At 42.6% G+C, this 18,085-nt stretch overlaps 1 protein-coding gene across 1 annotated transcript in view; it reads left to right on the forward strand.

The window, feature by feature from the left end:
• me1 (malic enzyme 1, NADP(+)-dependent, cytosolic) overlaps nt 1-18,085 on the forward strand; it is a 70,865-nt gene that overhangs the window by 14,370 nt on the left and 38,410 nt on the right. Inside the window, exons 2-3 of the mRNA XM_054621451.1 lie at nt 10,149-10,282; nt 13,504-13,653. Coding sequence (XP_054477426.1) covers nt 10,149-10,282; nt 13,504-13,653 — 284 coding nt within the window. The remainder of the gene's footprint in view (nt 1-10,148; nt 10,283-13,503; nt 13,654-18,085) is intronic.

Consider the following 18,085-nt stretch of genomic DNA (forward strand, 5'->3'; position numbering starts at 1 on the left):
AGGCATATATAAGCTTAATGCTCTGCCTATGCCTTTTCAGTTATAATGTATACTATATTATATATAGGCTGTATACATTGTTTTGTGTGTGATGACTGAATAAAAACACTAAGTAACTAGTTTATACTACAATAAAATACTACAAATCATCTCTGTCTCTCTGGTGACACAAACTTCTGGTATTTCTGTATATTTAAGAGATGCTCAATGTGATTGAAAGCTGTATGTATGTGTTGTATACTATATACTCATCTATATCATTTTTGGCTGTTAGTAGGTATACGAGATAATATTGTGGTTTACAATTATGTATGAACTAGAAAAGATCCAGGATATTTGCCAAAAGATGTCAATTAAACAAAGAGAAACCAAAATGTTCCCCTTCTATAAATGTATCACCTTCTTGTGTTTATTGTGTAACTAAATGTTTTATTTGTTGTCATTTTTAAATGAATCTTACAAACATCATCCTGGCGCTCTAAATACTAACTAAAGCACCAAATGGGGATTAATCCAGCACTGTTCACCCCAGTTTGAGCCTCTATAAAGATTTTATGTATGTATCTTTATGAGATTCATGTCTTCAGTAAATACTAATGGGCTTGAGCTTTGCTATAGGTCACATATCTGTGAGGCCATATGTGAGCTGGTCTGTAGCCCCAGCAGGATGACTGTCCCAGGATGGACGGCCTTCTTATGTTGCTACAGTTTCCACTTGATTGCTGATGCCTGTAGAAGTGATATAGTGTAGGATGACTACTACGGCCATTTGGAACAATGAGTGCAGTGATGCCCTTAGACTTGCTTCCTCAAAATCAGGAAATGCATTCCTGATCTGCGTGGGCCAAATATGTAGCTCTTTAAAAAAGATGGGGTTTAGGTTTACCATGAAACCTGCAGAATTTTCCTTTTTTGAAACCCAAGAACTCCAACTCCATATGGATGTAAAACTTGAATGATTTGCACAGACACTGATCCCGAGACCCCCCATTGTATGAGAGATGTCCCATCATCCAGTTCTAAATGGCCAGAGATGATTTGTAAGTGAGGAGGACAAAAAAAAAATAGTGAGGGAGGACTGTAGAGTTAAATGGGATGGGTCAAGAGTTTAAACATGAGGGTCAGTGTTTGTCAGTATTCTCCTCCATTCAGATTCATGGCTGCTGTGTGTTTTGCAGATCAAACACAGACAGCGAGTATGAACACACACACACATGCAGGAGCATACTGGCATAAATTAATGCATTCATTTTGGCCCTCACTCCACCTTTCTTCCCTTTTATCACTCCCCCAGCACACAGTTACATGCACTCACTCTAATGTAAAATGTAAGAGAACTCACACCGACATCACTAAACTGGGTCTGTCGCCTGCCTCCGCTGTGCACTGGAAACCATTAAAGATCGCACATGAAGAGGTTAAACACCTGCTTTCTTTCTCGCTTTACATCTCCCTTAGAGTTTGACTAGAAGGCGTTTTCAAAGGCCAACACCAATATTTTGGATTTAGGCTGCTAATTACATATACACTTCAACATTTTCATGCAAGAAAGTCCTTGACTTTTGACATGTGGTTGGGATACTTGTCATATATTTATGCATTGTGTTCACTGATTTTAACTTAAATTTGACTTTTGAAGTGTGAGTTACTTTAACTTTAGGGGTGTTAACACTTTTCTTATACACGGGCAGACTGTTGTATGTGTTATTCAGGGTGGATCTTTCATGACCTATTTAAAGGTCCCTGAACAAGTTATATAAGACATCAACATGGACACCACTCAACCCCACTGGGGTATCAGAGTTTCAAATCAAACTCCAAATGTTCTAAGGTCATTTGGGACTCAAAATAGAATAATGCATAATTGTGCACAGAATTTGGAAACGATAGTTTGCTTATTGGATTTATGCGTATCTAACTGGTCTTGATTGATTGTCATTGGATATATTTGACACAGCTTGCATGATTTAGACCAGCCTATGTGATGACATGTATTTGATGTGCTCAGCTTGGTATTGCTATCCACTGTGGTCGGCGTGGATTGAACATGTGCTCAGTTGACAGTTGACATGGACAACTGAAACAAGTGTAATTGTACCAAACAATCCCGCCCTGTGCAGCTTTAAATGATCCCTCTGCTTACAGCTCAAACATTGCCAACATCTGTCTCTCTACGTGGCAGCACCAGAGAAAGGCTCAGCCCAGTGTGCTGGTGCTGACTGGTCTGGTGGTTTAGCTGTTATGTAACTGGTCTGGTGGGCTGGCTGATCCCAAACCTAAAAGAGCTGTGAATACTGGCCCGGTCTGGATGAGCCGCTTACATCCAGTCACCCCACCAGCCAGACGCTGGCGGCCTGATCCGTTTGTCTTCGACCTTCGTAAAAGAGCGTCCCCGCCTCTTTCTTTCCCGCCTTTTTCATTGTTTTTTGTACTCACTCCTCACCCTGCTGTTTCTCTCATCTTTGGAATCCATCCTCTAATCCCAACTATGATAACTGGGGGATGAATCTGTCATTCCGCCGGGCCAGCCGCTCTCTTTCCCCCCACCAGCTGTTTTCACAGCGTCTAGACACACATGCTCATATTGATAAAACAAGAGGACGCTGCGGTGCGCTGCCGGACAATGAGGACGTCGTGGTGTGTGTGTCTTCTCCTGCGGCTGGGGGAAGTAGTCCCTCTGTTTGTGATCTGAACCAGAGACGCTTTATGTGTGTGTGTGTGTGTGTTAATGTAGCACAATGTCTACCTGTGTGTACGTTCTCTGATGCGTCTGCGTCTGTATTTATGAAGACTCTGCTTGAATCTGCATTAACATTCTGCTTTTCGCACGGTGTGTATACGTGTGTGTATGCATGTATATGTGTGTGTTTATAAACACTGGAGCGGGGAGGCATGTGACTCAGTCTTTCCTACAGCTGTTAGCTAGTGCAGGTCGCGACCTCATCAGACGGCTTCCTGAGATAGCAAGCTCTTTAATTCAGCTTATGCTGACTCTGAACTTTCAGCAGTCTCCTGCCTGAGCTTTGAAGCTCTGAGAATAAAGATGTTTACGTGAGCATGGAAACAAAACCTTTTTTACTTTCAGGCCAGATCCAAATCTCCATCTCATTCAGTTTTCTTGCAAAGATAACATTCTTTCCTGCTGATTGCAGCCATTGATCAACTGAGATGCTACTGCGCTGTTTGCTGTACACATCCAACCGTAACAAACAGTGTTCAGCTGGAGTCCTGGAGCAGTGCGGGGAGAACACGTGGCGATAATAGTCGGGTAGAGTAGATGGTGCTGATGGCTTTGTTTTATTGGAAACAACCTCAGCAGCTCTCCTGTTCCCTGTTTGGTCAGCTGCACAGAGGTCTTTGGTCGGAGGAGCTCTGACATCACCAGCACAAATTAATCCAGATACACTGGTCTATGGTGAAACAGCAGCGTGGGCGAGCTCAACCGCTGTAGATTACCTTCTCACAGTCCTGTCGAAGGTTGCGCAAACAGCCCTCCGACAGATTTCATTTCAAAATAAACTTTTAAATTGGCAACCACAGAGCAGTTATACATTTCACTTCCAGCACAAGGGTCACCCTCCAAGTGGTGACACATTATAGAAAATACAGAGGTAATTTATTAAATGGATCATTTAATTTGGTGCATTTTGATTTGTTCAACCTGAAACTGTTGGCATGTCTTAATGGCTTCATGTCAGTGATATGAACTTCCTTAGAAACTTGTTTGTTCATGGAGCTTTCCATGGTGTAAAGTCTCAGGATGTCTCTCAAACATTTATGTCCTTAAAACACCCACACTGCAATTTTAACCTTGGCTTTTCTCTTGCCTGTAACTAAAAGTGATTGTAGCAGAGGTGGGAACTTGCAGCTCCACTCTGACTTTATCACCGTCGACTTGGGACCTGTGCAGCAGATCAACTCTTTCTTTTCCCAACATCAGATATACTTTTAGCAAAAGCTAATCCCGTTGCAGGAGCATATGGGAAAGGTGTGTTTTGCAGGGGCCGACCATTAAACATTTGATACTGGATCATTACAGCAGGGTAAAGACTTCACACAGTGTTTTTTAGTGGCGGCACCCCACCTCTCCTGGAGAGAAAGTTATCACTCAATTTTCCTTTATTTTACTTCACTTGGAAAAGTTTGTTCCTAGCAGAATCAATTTCCTGTATTCAAAATGTTGATTAAAGCGCTAACACCTTTTAAACCTCTTTATTGCTTTAAAGTGTGACTGATGTAGTTCACCTGCTGTTACTGTAATGGGCTTACCCATTCGCTTTGTCTTTGTTCTGTTTTAACCTGATGAAACACTAGCACATTTAGATGCCTCATAAATATCGTTGACCTGACCTGAATCATTAAGAAAACGCTGCAGTGGCGCTGATGCAACATGAATACGAGACGGATAAATGAGGGGGAAGCGGGGGGTTAAGATGGCTATCACTATACATCACTTTCAGCAAGTGGTTTTTACTGATAAACAAGTCATACAAGAAGGCGGTCTCTTGTAGCGCTTCGGCTCTGCCTTTCTATGGAAAGAAAAACCCTCCCTCTTTTGTTGAATAGAGAAGTGCTCTGTGGCCACACACGTCTCTGCCAGGCCCGGATCCCGGTGCCAAACATTTGAGCCCTCTCCCTGTTGAAGGCCTGTGGGCTTTTGTCTCCGTGTCTGATCTGCCACTGCGGTCCAGAGGGGCTCAATAGGAAAAAAAGGCCTCCCTATCGTGTTAGGCTGAAGCCTCTCTCAATAGGGGTTGTTTCTCCTGGAGCAGCAGGGGCATTCCCATTGAAGCTGCAGCTCAGTAAACACGAGGAAAAGAAAAGCAGGGGAGTGAGGCGTTTTCTTTTGGAAGTGGGAGTTGTGTGTTGGAGGGGAGAGGACTGTGAGCAGGACGATCCCCTCCTCGTCTCTTATCTGGGAATCTCACAAGCTGAATCAATCATGGCTTTGTGTGGAATTACATCATTTTTAAAGTTTTACCCAGAAATTGAAGAGGCTTTTGAGGGTTTAAGACATTGGTTTTAATTTTTATTTTGTCAGCACATTGACTAAATTGTCCATTTAAACCAGTTATTTAGTCTCATGGAGTCACCGCTTGAGGAGGAGATGATTCTATTTTCTTCCACTGTGTAAAAACACATTTTAAGTAATGTTCTGTGCTTTGCCACACATTTGATATGATCTGCCATATTCCTAAAGATACTCTGCTAAAATTTCTCAAAATTGCATTGGCAATATTGTTGCAGTGTAAACAAAGTGTGGCTGGGTTTGCAGAGCTTAGAAATGTAACAAATTACTTTGATATGCCAAATCAATGGAAATGTAACGCAATTACTTTTTTTGACTAAATAGTTCAGCTCTGTAGCACATTTTCCAAGTAACTCACCCAGCACTATCCTTATTGCCTGAAACCAAACTGAAAACATGTCACCCACTAGATAGCGTTTGATAGTTGTCTGAGATTAAGTTTAAATTAAGTTAAAAATAAATCTTCTGTATATGCACATTCCCATGGCTCTGTGTGATGTAAATGTATTCATCTTGCCACTGTACCCGCAATCTGCACCTGTGAATAAGGCCACATGCAAGATTTTTACATTTTCTGCACTGGCTTTTTTTAATTTGTCACTGCACACAGTTTAGGAAGTTGCATCAGATTCCTTCAATGCTTTTCCCACAGAAAGAGAAATCTGAGAAAAATCTTTCAGAGGAGAAAAGTGTGTGAGAAATGATTCCGAGCGGCGTTGATGTTGAGATAAGGAGCCCTCTCTTGTGGGCGAAGTAAAACCAAGCAGTGGCATTAAGGAACTTTAACTCTCTCCAGATCAAGGAGAAGTCCTACTGTAATGAAGGGAGTGGCACTGCTGTTAGACTGAGCTCTGTGCAGTTGTGGCAGATGGAAATGAAAAGGTTGAGATGGCAGAAATCTCAAAACCTTGACGCTGGAGAGTTGCAAGGAACCCTCCCTTTGAAGTACCTGGGAAGAGCAGCAATGCATTTTTATCAGATTCAAAGAACTTTTGCTTTCATCTTTCTTGTTTGGGCATTTGGTGAACTAATTAGCCCTTTCCTCTCCGCTGAGCGTTTTTGGGGTGGGCATGGCAGCAGTCCGAGGTTAAAGGGTGGCACTGGCCAGCGGGCAGATTACAGGTTCGGGGTTGTTACCGTGGCTTCTGGAACATGGAGCTGCGGGCGTCACATGTGTTGGCACTGGGTGCGCGCACTTCAGATGTGGTCAGGGACATGTGGAAGCTCTCTAGGGTTTATCCTGCCCGGCCCAGTTTAGGGCTCCCGAGGGGAGAGAGGGCGGGCAGTACAGCATTTAAACATCGAAAACCTGTATTCAGACAAACAAACACAGGGGTGCTTCGCGTGTGTGTGTCTGTGTGTCTGTGTGCATTTCTGTTAGCTTTCAGGCGCTTTGGTTTTTGTAAGAATGTAAACCAAAAAATACAGCCAAGGAAATTGTTGCCAGTTGTGATTGATGAATATCTGAATCTTCAGTGTTCATGTTTGGCTTTTTTAGGTCCACACTTCCCGATTACAAGCCGACCCGAAACTGTTAAAAGAATGAGTAGATGGTTACATATCATCGCTATTACTGGACAAAATTTTGGGGTCATTTTCTGCCAAACTAAAGGCTAAAAAAAATGCTTTGCTTCGAATAATGTTGGTGTGAAGCTGTCTTAACATTTCAACAGTAATACCCAAGCTGACCATTCCTGCAGTGGGTTTACCCTGGCCTATGCTGAGACAAAGTCCTTCCTTGATGCCTAAGAAGGCCAATTGATGGACACATTGAGAGGACCTTGGGATTGAGGAGATTGGCAGCTCTATTTACATGATGAGGTCAAGGGCGTTGCGAAGCCAACAATCAAGTCAAAAGTCAAAGAGATGTCAAAACTGGCGTCAACCGTTCCCACGCTCTTTCCTGGCCAAAGTCTGCGAACCGTGCAGCGCTAATATTCCTTGCCGTGAAACCCCCCACCCCATCCTCTTTTCCCCTCCAGCTGACCCAACCAGCCGGATCTTCAATCATGAAGTCACTCTGCAAGCCAGGGTTCCCCCATCTGGAAGGCCGAGCTGCCTGCTTCTTTTGTGGGGGATGTTAATTGGTCATTTCTGTCCCCAACTCCATAGATGGTTTCTATTTCACATGTGACACTGGCAGCCTTTGAGGGCTCATAGAGCTGTGAGGGCAACTCGTCTTAGAGAGGATTAGTACGCTTTTATTGCTGTTTGCATCCTTGTTGACTGGCTGTGATAGTTTTCTCCTTTAGACCACGAGACAGAAAGTAAATTGATTGATTGAAAACAACAACTGCTGTTTTTTTATGTGAGATATGACTATATTGATTGTTTAGTGTTTTTAAATGTTTTATTTTAATACAAATGCAACAGGATCTTAACACAAACCCTCAAAACTGGCAATACAGGAGCCCAGGAATTATGTAAAATAATCTATATTTTAAGCAGTTTTAAAAAAGAATTGCTCAATACCTTCCGGTATTGAAAATACACAGGGGATTTGCAGGATTGAGAGAGGAAAGCTGTTATTTGTGGAAGCTACATGTGAGACAAAGTGAGGAGAAGTCAGTCAGCGATTTTCAGGACGAATTTGAGTCTAAAAGTAGAAAACCTGTATGCTTATTATAGAGCTCAGTGTTTACTTGTGTGTGTGGATCTGCAGGAGGTTTAATCTTTTGTCAGAGTTGTGTAAAGTAGAATTAAAGTATTGCTTGTACTTCCATTATTTCCAATTTATGCTGAGACATCACCATATTTTAGTGTGAACAATTGCACCTGGTTTTAACACAGTCATATAATATATGAGACACACAAGGAATACTTATACTTTAGTACTTTGAATACATTTTGCTGATTATACTGGCTGTGTCTACTAATGCTAGACTAGTACGTGCCTGTTTGTTTGTGTTTTGTGGGCCTTTCTTTTTCTCCAGCATTTCAGTGTCCAATTCTCTCTCAGAAAGAGTCCAACAAAAAGAGTGTTTCTGAGCTAATGAAAGAGCAGCGGGAGCCAGTGTGAGGAATGAATCTCATTTCATAGCCTTGTATTAAGCTCAGTATTTTAAGACTCTTCTCTCCCAAAGCGTCGTTCACGGTCAGCTGTGGCAGAACAGCAGACCAAGCAGAGCGGCGTTTCATCGATGGGGGGGGCCAGCTGCTGCTCCAAACGCACGCAGCAGGCGCCTGGAAAGAGCAGCTGGCTCTCTGAAAAATAGAAAAATCTTTTTTTGATAATTGGGGAAGGTTGTAATTCTGAGCTGCTTCTGCCTATTTGAGGTCCGTTAAATACAGACTGTGGGCCTCTGCAAAAGACTGACGGATCGGGACTCGTACTTTGGAGTCTGAAATAACCAATGCCCTTTTTGTTCTATGTAAACTTATGTAATTCCTGATAGCTTGTAGATAGCAGGCAAGCACAAAATCAGTTTCTTTAGATGCTCTGCCAAGAAAGGAAATGTAGTTTTTTTTCTCCTTATTCCCTCCTGTTTTTAGCATCATTACCCTCAAGAATCACTGAGATTAAATCTAAAAACCAACAGCTAGAAAGCGGTCTGCTTTTTTGTTTAACAAAATGTTAGACTAATAAGATTTGGTAGCTTGCCTGTGGTCGGCACTGATGCTTCCTCTGACGCCAAGACCCCCTTATTCTATTCCAAATGCCTTTTTATTTTGTGTCGTATGCTTTTCTACTTCCCTCCTAACAGTGCGTCTCGCATGATCAAGCACATTTTTTTCCCAACCTCAGAACTGTTTTAACACAACCAGATACACTGAGAGTGCCGGTGGCTTGGAAACGCTGTACATTGTGGTGGCCGACCGACCGGGCTAAGCATCCGTGGACGTGATCCAAATCAGGGAGGCTTACGGCGCAGCTTTGCTTCTTTCTCACCAGTCAGCAACAGTAACTGGCATGTTGAGGCTGAGGTTTCACTGGGTCGCTGCACTTTTATGGGCTGAAAGGAAATGGTAATGCCCACCATGCTTCACTTGCAGAGAATAGTAGAGAACGCTGTTCCCATTTTAAATATGGATGCAGTACTTGAACTGGGCGATCTGGAAACAAATCTCTGCAGAAGTACCTCAGTCTCACACTGTCACTGCTTCCACATGTCACATCAACATACAACATTGTCTCTTCTGCGTGAGAGCCTCGAAGGTCAGAGGTCAGAGGTCAGAGTCTACAGAGTAACAGCCTTGACACTAAACGTGTGCATGTTTTTCAATATTCCCATTCGGAGGTCAAGGGTGAGAGAGATGAAAGCCAGAGTAAAGGTCAAAGTGAAGCAGCTTATTGCTCTTGACCTCGTTGTGTGTGTTTTTGAGGATGTGCATTGGTGAAAGCTGACATCGCACCAGAATGCGATGCCAACGGCGACCTTGTCTGAACGCAGATTGGCTGAGAGGGAGCCCCTCTGAGAGCAAACACCCCCGCCAAACAGAGGACAAGTTTGTTACTCCAGAATCAATATGCAAATTATTTGCACAAATGTCTAAAAGGATAAAATGGTGAAGAGAATATATTTTGGACAGAAATGGTTGTAGACTGCAACACATGACTGCTTGGTGGTGGCATGCAACCTTGAGTTATTCCTATTAATCCATTAAGAATTTTTTTTTTTAAATAATAAGGCCTAGAAAACTGATTCCTAATTCATAGAATCTGCAAAGCCTTTTTTTTGGCTCATGATGGCAGTGAGCCATTTTAATGAATGGGCATCATGTTGGAATCCTGGAGTCTCTGCTGGCTCCCTGACAATCACTTCTTTTTACAGATTACACAAATAAGATACAACGTATTCATTTGTGAGCTTCCCAGGTGCTGGAGTAGAAGAGTAGTATTAATCATCTCATCTAACTTGTGACGGCAAATACACCATTTCAATTTAGTGGATACGAATGGGTCTCAGTGAGCTCACATAATACAAGTAACCTCAGGACATAATATGACCTTACTGAAGACATGACATACGTTGAGAAAGCATTACATGACAACTAAAAATAAGTTTGCCATCCTTCACAGTGGAGGTAGAAACCTTTTGTTCACTGTGGATGTGGCTGGATGTGGATGTATGTGTCGGGGTTTTGGAAGTTGACGGAGGCGGTCTGTTTGTGTTTGCAGGGCATGGCTTTCTCCCTGGAGGAGCGTCTCCAGCTGGGGATCCACGGCCTGCTGCCTCCCTGCTTCAACAGCCAGGACGTCCAGCTGCAGCGCGTGCTCAAGAACTACGACATGAAGGGAGACGACCTGGACAGGTGAGGCTTAAACTAACGCAGAAACCTCTACTTACTGCCGCGACATATCTTTTAATCAGAGTTCAATTTGGATTAGCTGTCAGCCCTCAGAGATCTACATCCATCTCCTAACACCATATATCTTACCAAAGAGATCTCTCTTACCCACATTTCTCCATCTCCTCCCTGTAGTCTTTCACAAGTGTTTTTCTAACCTCCACAGCGACCAAGTGAAAACTTTAGCTCAGTTTTGCACGCATCATTAGACTCTTAGAGGTGCTGCTAGCATTATGTAATGAATCCGCATCATGTTAACATTTCAGTCTGGGTTCTTTGATCAACAAGGTCGGGCCTCAAACTGGCTGGTTTTACTGTTTTGAATTATATGCAGAGTGCTGAATATGAAATGGCCTCTTACTCAAGTCTTCTCAGCTCGCTCTCAGTCAACCGTTCCATCAGCTGTCACTCCCAATGTCGAGGATGAGCGGGTTGCTTGTGAGAAAGGATTTCAGGGTCAACAGTAACTACACAGCTTTTAGAGGCCACCTCATTTTCCACCGTAGCAACATCACAGCTTCAACATCTAGTCATTATTAGCTTGTCCCCGCCGTTCCCATGCCCTATCAATGTCACTGACAATCTGTCTCCGGACCTCAAGTGTGTTCCAGCGTCGGGCCTTGGTGCCGCGGATTAAGGACTGCTATTTGCCTGCCATTGCTCAAGCCTGCTGTGTTTACTTACAAGTCTGTTCTCCCACGCTGAATCCTTCTTTGGTACTGACTGCTGGACGCCGTCATTTATTTTCCCCCGACCATAACGCATTCTGTTTTCATCAAATATCTAGAATCCTTTTTTTCTTTCAGCAGAATTTGTTGTGTTTTTGAATTATTATGACACATTATGGCAAAGAGAAGAGCGCTGAAAGCACTTGCATTTATGATCTGAGATGATGGAGTGACTAAAGTACCTACTGTGACTGTCGTCAACAGAGGAAATGGATGCTCAAAGGCTTTGCCAACTGAAACAGCAGCATATTTAAAATGCTACAGCTGAGGGGAAACCTCTTATCCAGTGTTGTTGTTACAAAGTTGTTACAAAGCAGGAACTAGCTTAAAAAAAATGAGCCAGTTGATCACTGGTGCTGAAATAGATTCAGATAGAGATAGATTATGTCCTGTCTGCTTCAGTGGGTTGACTTTAAAGGAAGCACTGCACTCAGTAAGTCAACACGGATCCTGCTTTATAAAGCAGTGTGTACTGTAAATATCCCTGTTTCCTGGGTGCGGACAGTGCTCATGCCTTTTAAGGTTAAGAATGGAGAAAGAAATCTTCCTTAATGATCTGCCAGCATAAAATCAAACAATAGCACACTGCAGTAATATGTTAGGGTTTGATGTGGGGATTTATTTATAGTTTTGTTTAACGAGTCAGAGTAACTGATTGATGGTAAATTACGCAAAATTCAATCAAACTGCTAAAACTCTGTGAGCTGGTCACAATATAACTGCTATCTTATAATCTTCCGGTATCCGTGTAAAGTTTAGGTTAGCCCTCTATGTGTTTACTCTGACACCAAATAGAGCCTGTGTTCTTGTTGATAGTCCGTCTACTGGACTAAATCCAAAGTGGTAGAAACAAGGAAAACAACCAGCATCCCTGTCTAGTCTTCTCTTCCACCAGGGACCACCCCACCGGGGGGAAGGCGGGCGCAGCTTTGGGAGACAAACCTCCGTCAGCGGCCGCAGCAACTTGAACCCAGCCGGCGCAAACCTCAGCGCCGGGTTTCACAGCAGACAACAGAAACCCCTGCACTGGGGTTTGCACTGGCTGAATTTCAGTTGCCACAGCCGCTAACTGAAGGTCTGTCAACTGAAGGTCTGTCTCCTGAAGCAACATCCGCTCTCCTCCACCACCATGGCAGAAACACAGGTCGCCTACTCATCTCCACCACCCTAGATGCAATCAAACAAACAAACTCAAATAAAATCATAATGCACACAAACCCCGAACCTGCAACGCCATTGACAAGTCCTTGAGGCAGTTGTACATCTTGGTCCTCTCGTGTTGGACTGAGGACAAATTAGACGCGACAGTGTCTCACTATTGCCCCTAGAGGGTCGTATTACAAGATTGGGTGGGCTAGCTGGTTAGCATGCTCATTTCAGTAGATATCTCTGCAACACAATACATACACGTTTTTGACGTGACGTCAACACTGTAACCTCTTCACTTTTTGCTGATAATTGTACTTCATTTTTTGATGAAAAAGATCAGAAGATGATGAAAAAGAATACCCTAAATTCCAAGGTGACCTGGAAATATTGAGTTTACTATAATGTAAGACAAGGAAAAATAGATTTTTTTTTTACATTTGAGAAGCTGTTTAACATTTTTCCTTCAGCCAAGGAGTTTGACATGCAGTTGAAAGCTCCGGAAATAGCTAGTAAATGGACTTGAGTTAAAATTTGTCAAAAGTAAAATATAAACTTAAATCAAACATTTTTAAACAGTTTGGAAAAATAACATATATACCGTTACTTGAGTCCATGGCAAATAATCACAAAATGTACAACAACTCCATACTGCAAGGCATACGGAAACCCTTCATGTGATAAATTGGCAGAAGCTTATTCAGTTCACCAATATAAAAACAGTGCTCCTCAAGAGCAACTGTCACCACGGTGTATTGTGCAGCTGCTGCGGCTAACCTATAGCAGGGAGGGCGTGCATGCTTTTTTATCCCCTTAACAAGAGGCACCTTGTGCTCTTGGCCTAATGGAAACTTCTCTGATTAGGAGTAGAGCCCTTTCTGGCGTGCTCCGCTTAATTTGGGTTAGATGAAAACCCTCAGTTCCCGGACAATCTACTGAACAAAGAGCTTGTGTAGGCTATCTGAAGGTCTGATTTTTATTCTGTGAGTTTTCCAATCATTTGGCTTTCTTCTCCTTCCTTTTTTCTTGCTTTTCACGAAACCTCACTGTTTTTGCTCTGACTGAGATTTTACAGTGTTTATCCATCTAATAAAGTCTCCATACTTTTATGGTAAACATTTGAACCTTTGCCTCTCTCTTTTCTCTGACAAAGTGTTTCCTTGCAGTTCCCCCAAACCTGCCTGTTACACCTCACACAAACACACAGATATAACCATCTGACTTTAATAAACCCCTCCACGGTTCCAGCAGGTATGAGTCCTCAAGATGTTAAAGATTAACATGCTGTATTTTCCTCCCTGTCACTCACAGATATGTTTTTCTGATGGGGCTCCAGGACCGCAACGAGAAACTGTTCTACCGGATGCTATCGTCAGACATTGATAGGTTCATGCCCATCATCTACACCCCCACTGTGGGCCTGGCCTGCCAGCAATATGGACTGATATTCAGACGACCTAGGTAAGACACACACACAACACTGACTTATAAAAGGAACATATCTAAGTATCAAAATACATCCTCTTATTCCCCGCTGCTGTGAACAGGCAAAAGGTCAAAAGGAAGCTGGTGATACTGTTTTCCCTCTCTGTTTCCCCAAAGTCAATCTTCCAACACTCAGTTGTTTCCGGTTCTATGATTTTGTTCCTTTGACGTTTTTTTTGTGGGACTTGGTATCAGCCAGCATTGTTCTATTCTGCTGGCTGTGTGGTTGCATTGTTTCATTGCTTCTGGATTTTGCACCAATCACAGCACACTTGTTCAATCTAAATATTTGGAGATGAAGAATTAAAGACGAATGCGAGTTGAGGGCGGCAATAACCGAGCCTCCATTTCTGTAGTGGCACGGCTAATCTCGCATTCTGCTGCAGCAAACCGCATTATATTTTGGGTGTCAAGTTATGGCTGTACGCTCAAGGAGCTCTCGTGGTTGCGGTGACTCACATTTTCCCATAACACCTTTTATTGGCTGTTTTACACCGTCGTTGACGGCCTGCTTACTCTTAACTCAACACTCCTAACTGGCCACGGCTGGCAGGGGGTTTGCCATTTCTAGGTTTTATTCAGCCATATGTATAATATAGCAGTGGTCATTGCAGACAAACCTGATGGAGATTTGAAGAAAGTAATATTAGTTGGGTTTAATTACTACACAGAACTTAAATATCCAGACTGTGAAGGTTGGACTTAAACCTTAATGTTTTTCCCCAAGAGTCCTGTTTTGAGTTGAAAAAACATCCACATTTACATGAGCTACTTTAATCTTTTTGATGGGGCGTGAATCTGATCGCGACCAACTCTTTACCCAAACATTTCTGCTTTCACTGTCAATGACTGTAAATGCATTAAGTTCGACTTGGCCAACACAGCCAAGCACCTGATGAACAACTGATAAATAAGGCCGCAGATTTGGCTATAAACTGAACAGGTTGACGTGCAACCTGTTCAGTTTTACTAGTTATTTTTTATTTCACAGGTGGAAATTCTATAAACTTTATGGGGCACTATTTTTGCCAGAGGATCCATTAAATTGGCCAACTTAAAACCCTGCAGGTCTACAAGTATATCTACCGTATTTTCCGCACTATAAGGCGCACTTAAAAGCCTTTAATTTTCTCAAAAAAAGTGTGCCTTATAATCCGGAGCGCTTTATATATGGATTAATTCTGGTTGTGCTTACTGACCTCGAAGCGGTGTTGTGTGGTACACGGCGCTCTGTCAACATGTTTTAGTACGACTTTGGTAAACTACAAAGCCGCACCGCAGCAGCATCACGGCCACCGTAGTCAGGAGCGTCGCGGAGTAATACATACTGTGCTTCACCATAATATTACAGTGTGTGTGTATAAGGACCCCAAAATGGCACCTCAAGAGACACGTTTACGGCGCGGACTTCAAACTCAAGGCTGTCAGTCACGCAGGAGAACATGGGAATAGAGCAGCTGCGAGAGAATTCAACATTAATGAATCAATGGTACGGAAGTGGAGGAAGTTTGACTGACTGACTGTTTTGTTTCGCTTAATGCGCCTTATAGTCCGGTGCGCCTTATATATGAAAAAAGATCGAAAATAGACCATTCATTGACAGTGCGCTTTATAATCCAGTGCGCCCTATAGTGCGGAAAATACGGTACTTAAGCTACAGCAAATTGTAAAATGATTGGATGTATTGCAGTGTCACCAGAAGCTCAAGGACTCTTAAAGCGTGTGTACGTTATGTTGGAATTGATCTTCGAATTTATTAAGCCTGAACGACATTTGGAGGTTGCGTTAGCCCTTTCAGCTGGAGTTTGGTCAGACAGCTCAGCTCCAGGCAAACCGCTGTAAGCTGTAGAAATCAGTTCAGGGTTCACCTTGAGTGGATCTGGCTCTGATCCTAGCAGACAGGCGTTCATTGGTTTCCTCTCCTTTTCTTCTGTAAACACTCTTTCACTCTTGTCTCACACACAGACATTTCTGCTCGTATAATTTCCTTGAAAAAGGTTCATCAGGTCCAAGTATCTCACTATCTGACAACGAAACTCCCTAAGCAGTTACTAATTCTTCTTTAGTTGATTGGGCTTTCATTCTCCATGCTGCATTCAGGGCCACACTCTGTTTTACTTGGCCCTGCCTCCCTGAATTTAACCCCATATTCAGGTGGTTACAAGTGTTGGGTTTGTTTTTATTCTTAATAATACTGATAGGATAAAGACCACCCTAGTCAACTGTCGGTTACATGCTCTCACACGCACTTACTGCTGTTTGTTATAATCCTTGACCCCTTTAAGTACCTAAAAAAAATACATATAAGCCAACAATCCCCACAGCAACCTACAGTGGTTCGCTATTGTTAGTGGCCTGCAGGCATTTTATGAGAAATGATGAATATTGTCTGAAATTTGAACAAACAAGCTACATTTTGACAATTGAGCATAATTTAGAATGATGAAAACCATACTAAAAAAGCACTGGGACTAATTAAAAATGCTATCAGAAATATGTCAGTCCCAGTAGTTTCCCCTAGCGTGCAACAACTCTTCAGCAGTTTTTCCAAACTTTTTACCACTACAATGATTTTGATAAGCTGTGAAACCCCAGTTTTCCTCATTTTGTCCAAGCAGTTTTATTCCAAATGCCTACCATGGGTGTATTTAAAATAGCCCGAATTCTCCCATGCACATAGCTTTGTTTTCCACCAGCTCCCTGTTTCCCCATCCCTGCAGAACTATGTGGAAAATATGCCTAGCATGCTCCCCTTCCTTTCACTCTGAGCTGACTGGAGGAGTCATGTTATACACTCCCTTAAAGTCACAGCACAGTGCTGCCAGAGGCCCAGGGGTTGGAAGTTGGGTCCCTAGGAAACGTGCATCAGGGGTTCAGTTAGGAGAATACACCGGGGACACGGCCGACCGTGTTTTACAGATGCAGGTTTACAACCAGGCCGTTTCTCTCTGTTCACCAATGAGAAAAGGGAACAAGCTGAGACCTTGATACATACAGTATGACTTTGCATTCATTGCATCTGTATATTGGACGATGTCAGTTGTTCTGTCCGCCTCCCTGGTCCAGACTGAAATATCTCAAAAACTATTGGAAGGATTGCCCAATGATTTACATATCCAGATCCATGGTCCCCAGAGGATAGGCTTATCAACTTTTGTGATCCCCTGACTATTCCTCTCTTGCGCCACGATGTTGACATTAATGTTTTTTAGCGAAATGCCCCTACAGCTGTTTGATGTATTCAGCTGTTATCTGCTACAGATATCCATGGTGCCCAGAGGATTAATCCTAACAATTCAAGTGATCCTCTGACTTTTCATCTAGTGCCACCAGCAGGTTAGAATTTGAATCTTGTGAAATATCTCAACACCAACTAGAAGGATTCACTAAACATTGTGTACAGACATGCATGGTTCCCAGACAATGCATCTTTATGTCTGTATTGCCCCCCTGAGATTGAATTTCGATAACTTTTGTGATCCCCTAACTTTTGTTCTAGGGCCATCATAAAATCAACATTTCAATTTGTATAAATCTTTTATAATAAACTAAATACCTGCCAAAATAATGTCATTCTCATCAGCCTCAGCTGTGCTTTGTTTTTAGTGCTAATAAGCAAAAGCCTGCTAACATGCTAAACTAAGATGCATAATAAAGTGAACATAATTCCTGCTTAACATCATCTTACAGGCATTGTTACTGTGAGCACACAGACATTTGCATTTATCTAAAGACTGTGTCCAAGTGCACCCTTACAGAGCAGTTGGCATGGCTATAGTCTTCTTGTTTTATATGATCTTGACCATAGACTGTATGGTTTGTGGACTGCTGTTTTCAGGTCTCAAGTTCAGCGCTTTGGCCGTCGCCAACTTGATTTTTGGCTGTCGCCATCTTTGCTTTTGGCAACCAGAAGTGATACAAGAGACCAGAGATACGCACAGCCAAACTCTGAATAAGACATTTTCAGGCGAGCATATGTTAACTGTCATGAATACAAAAACACACTGTGAAAATGTGGACAACTCCCAAATTGGACAACGTCGTAGTAGCGACCTGTCTATCACAAGGTAGCCACACCCTAAAGCATACCCGGCTTTATGGTCTATTATACTCTAATTGGGACCATAATTTACTAAATGAGCATCATGCATTGAAAAAGAGTTGAAGCTAGTGATTAAGACCATAAACTCATGCTTACAATGTTTACTGAGGTAATACAGTGAGAAGTAGGGTCATTTTCCGGACAAGTGTCCACCTGATGGCCATTACAAAGAATGCAAATATAAGGCACTTCCACATTGGCTTCATTTTTCAGAACGGTTGCCGACTGATCTTGAAATAGCAGCTCTTGCCTCTAATCTCTCTAAGGTGTGTCTGAATGTGAAATATTATTCAGTTTCTTTCCAAG

This window comes from Anoplopoma fimbria, chromosome 20 (genome assembly GCF_027596085.1).
Source record: "Anoplopoma fimbria isolate UVic2021 breed Golden Eagle Sablefish chromosome 20, Afim_UVic_2022, whole genome shotgun sequence".
NCBI lineage: Eukaryota > Metazoa > Chordata > Actinopteri > Perciformes > Anoplopomatidae > Anoplopoma > Anoplopoma fimbria.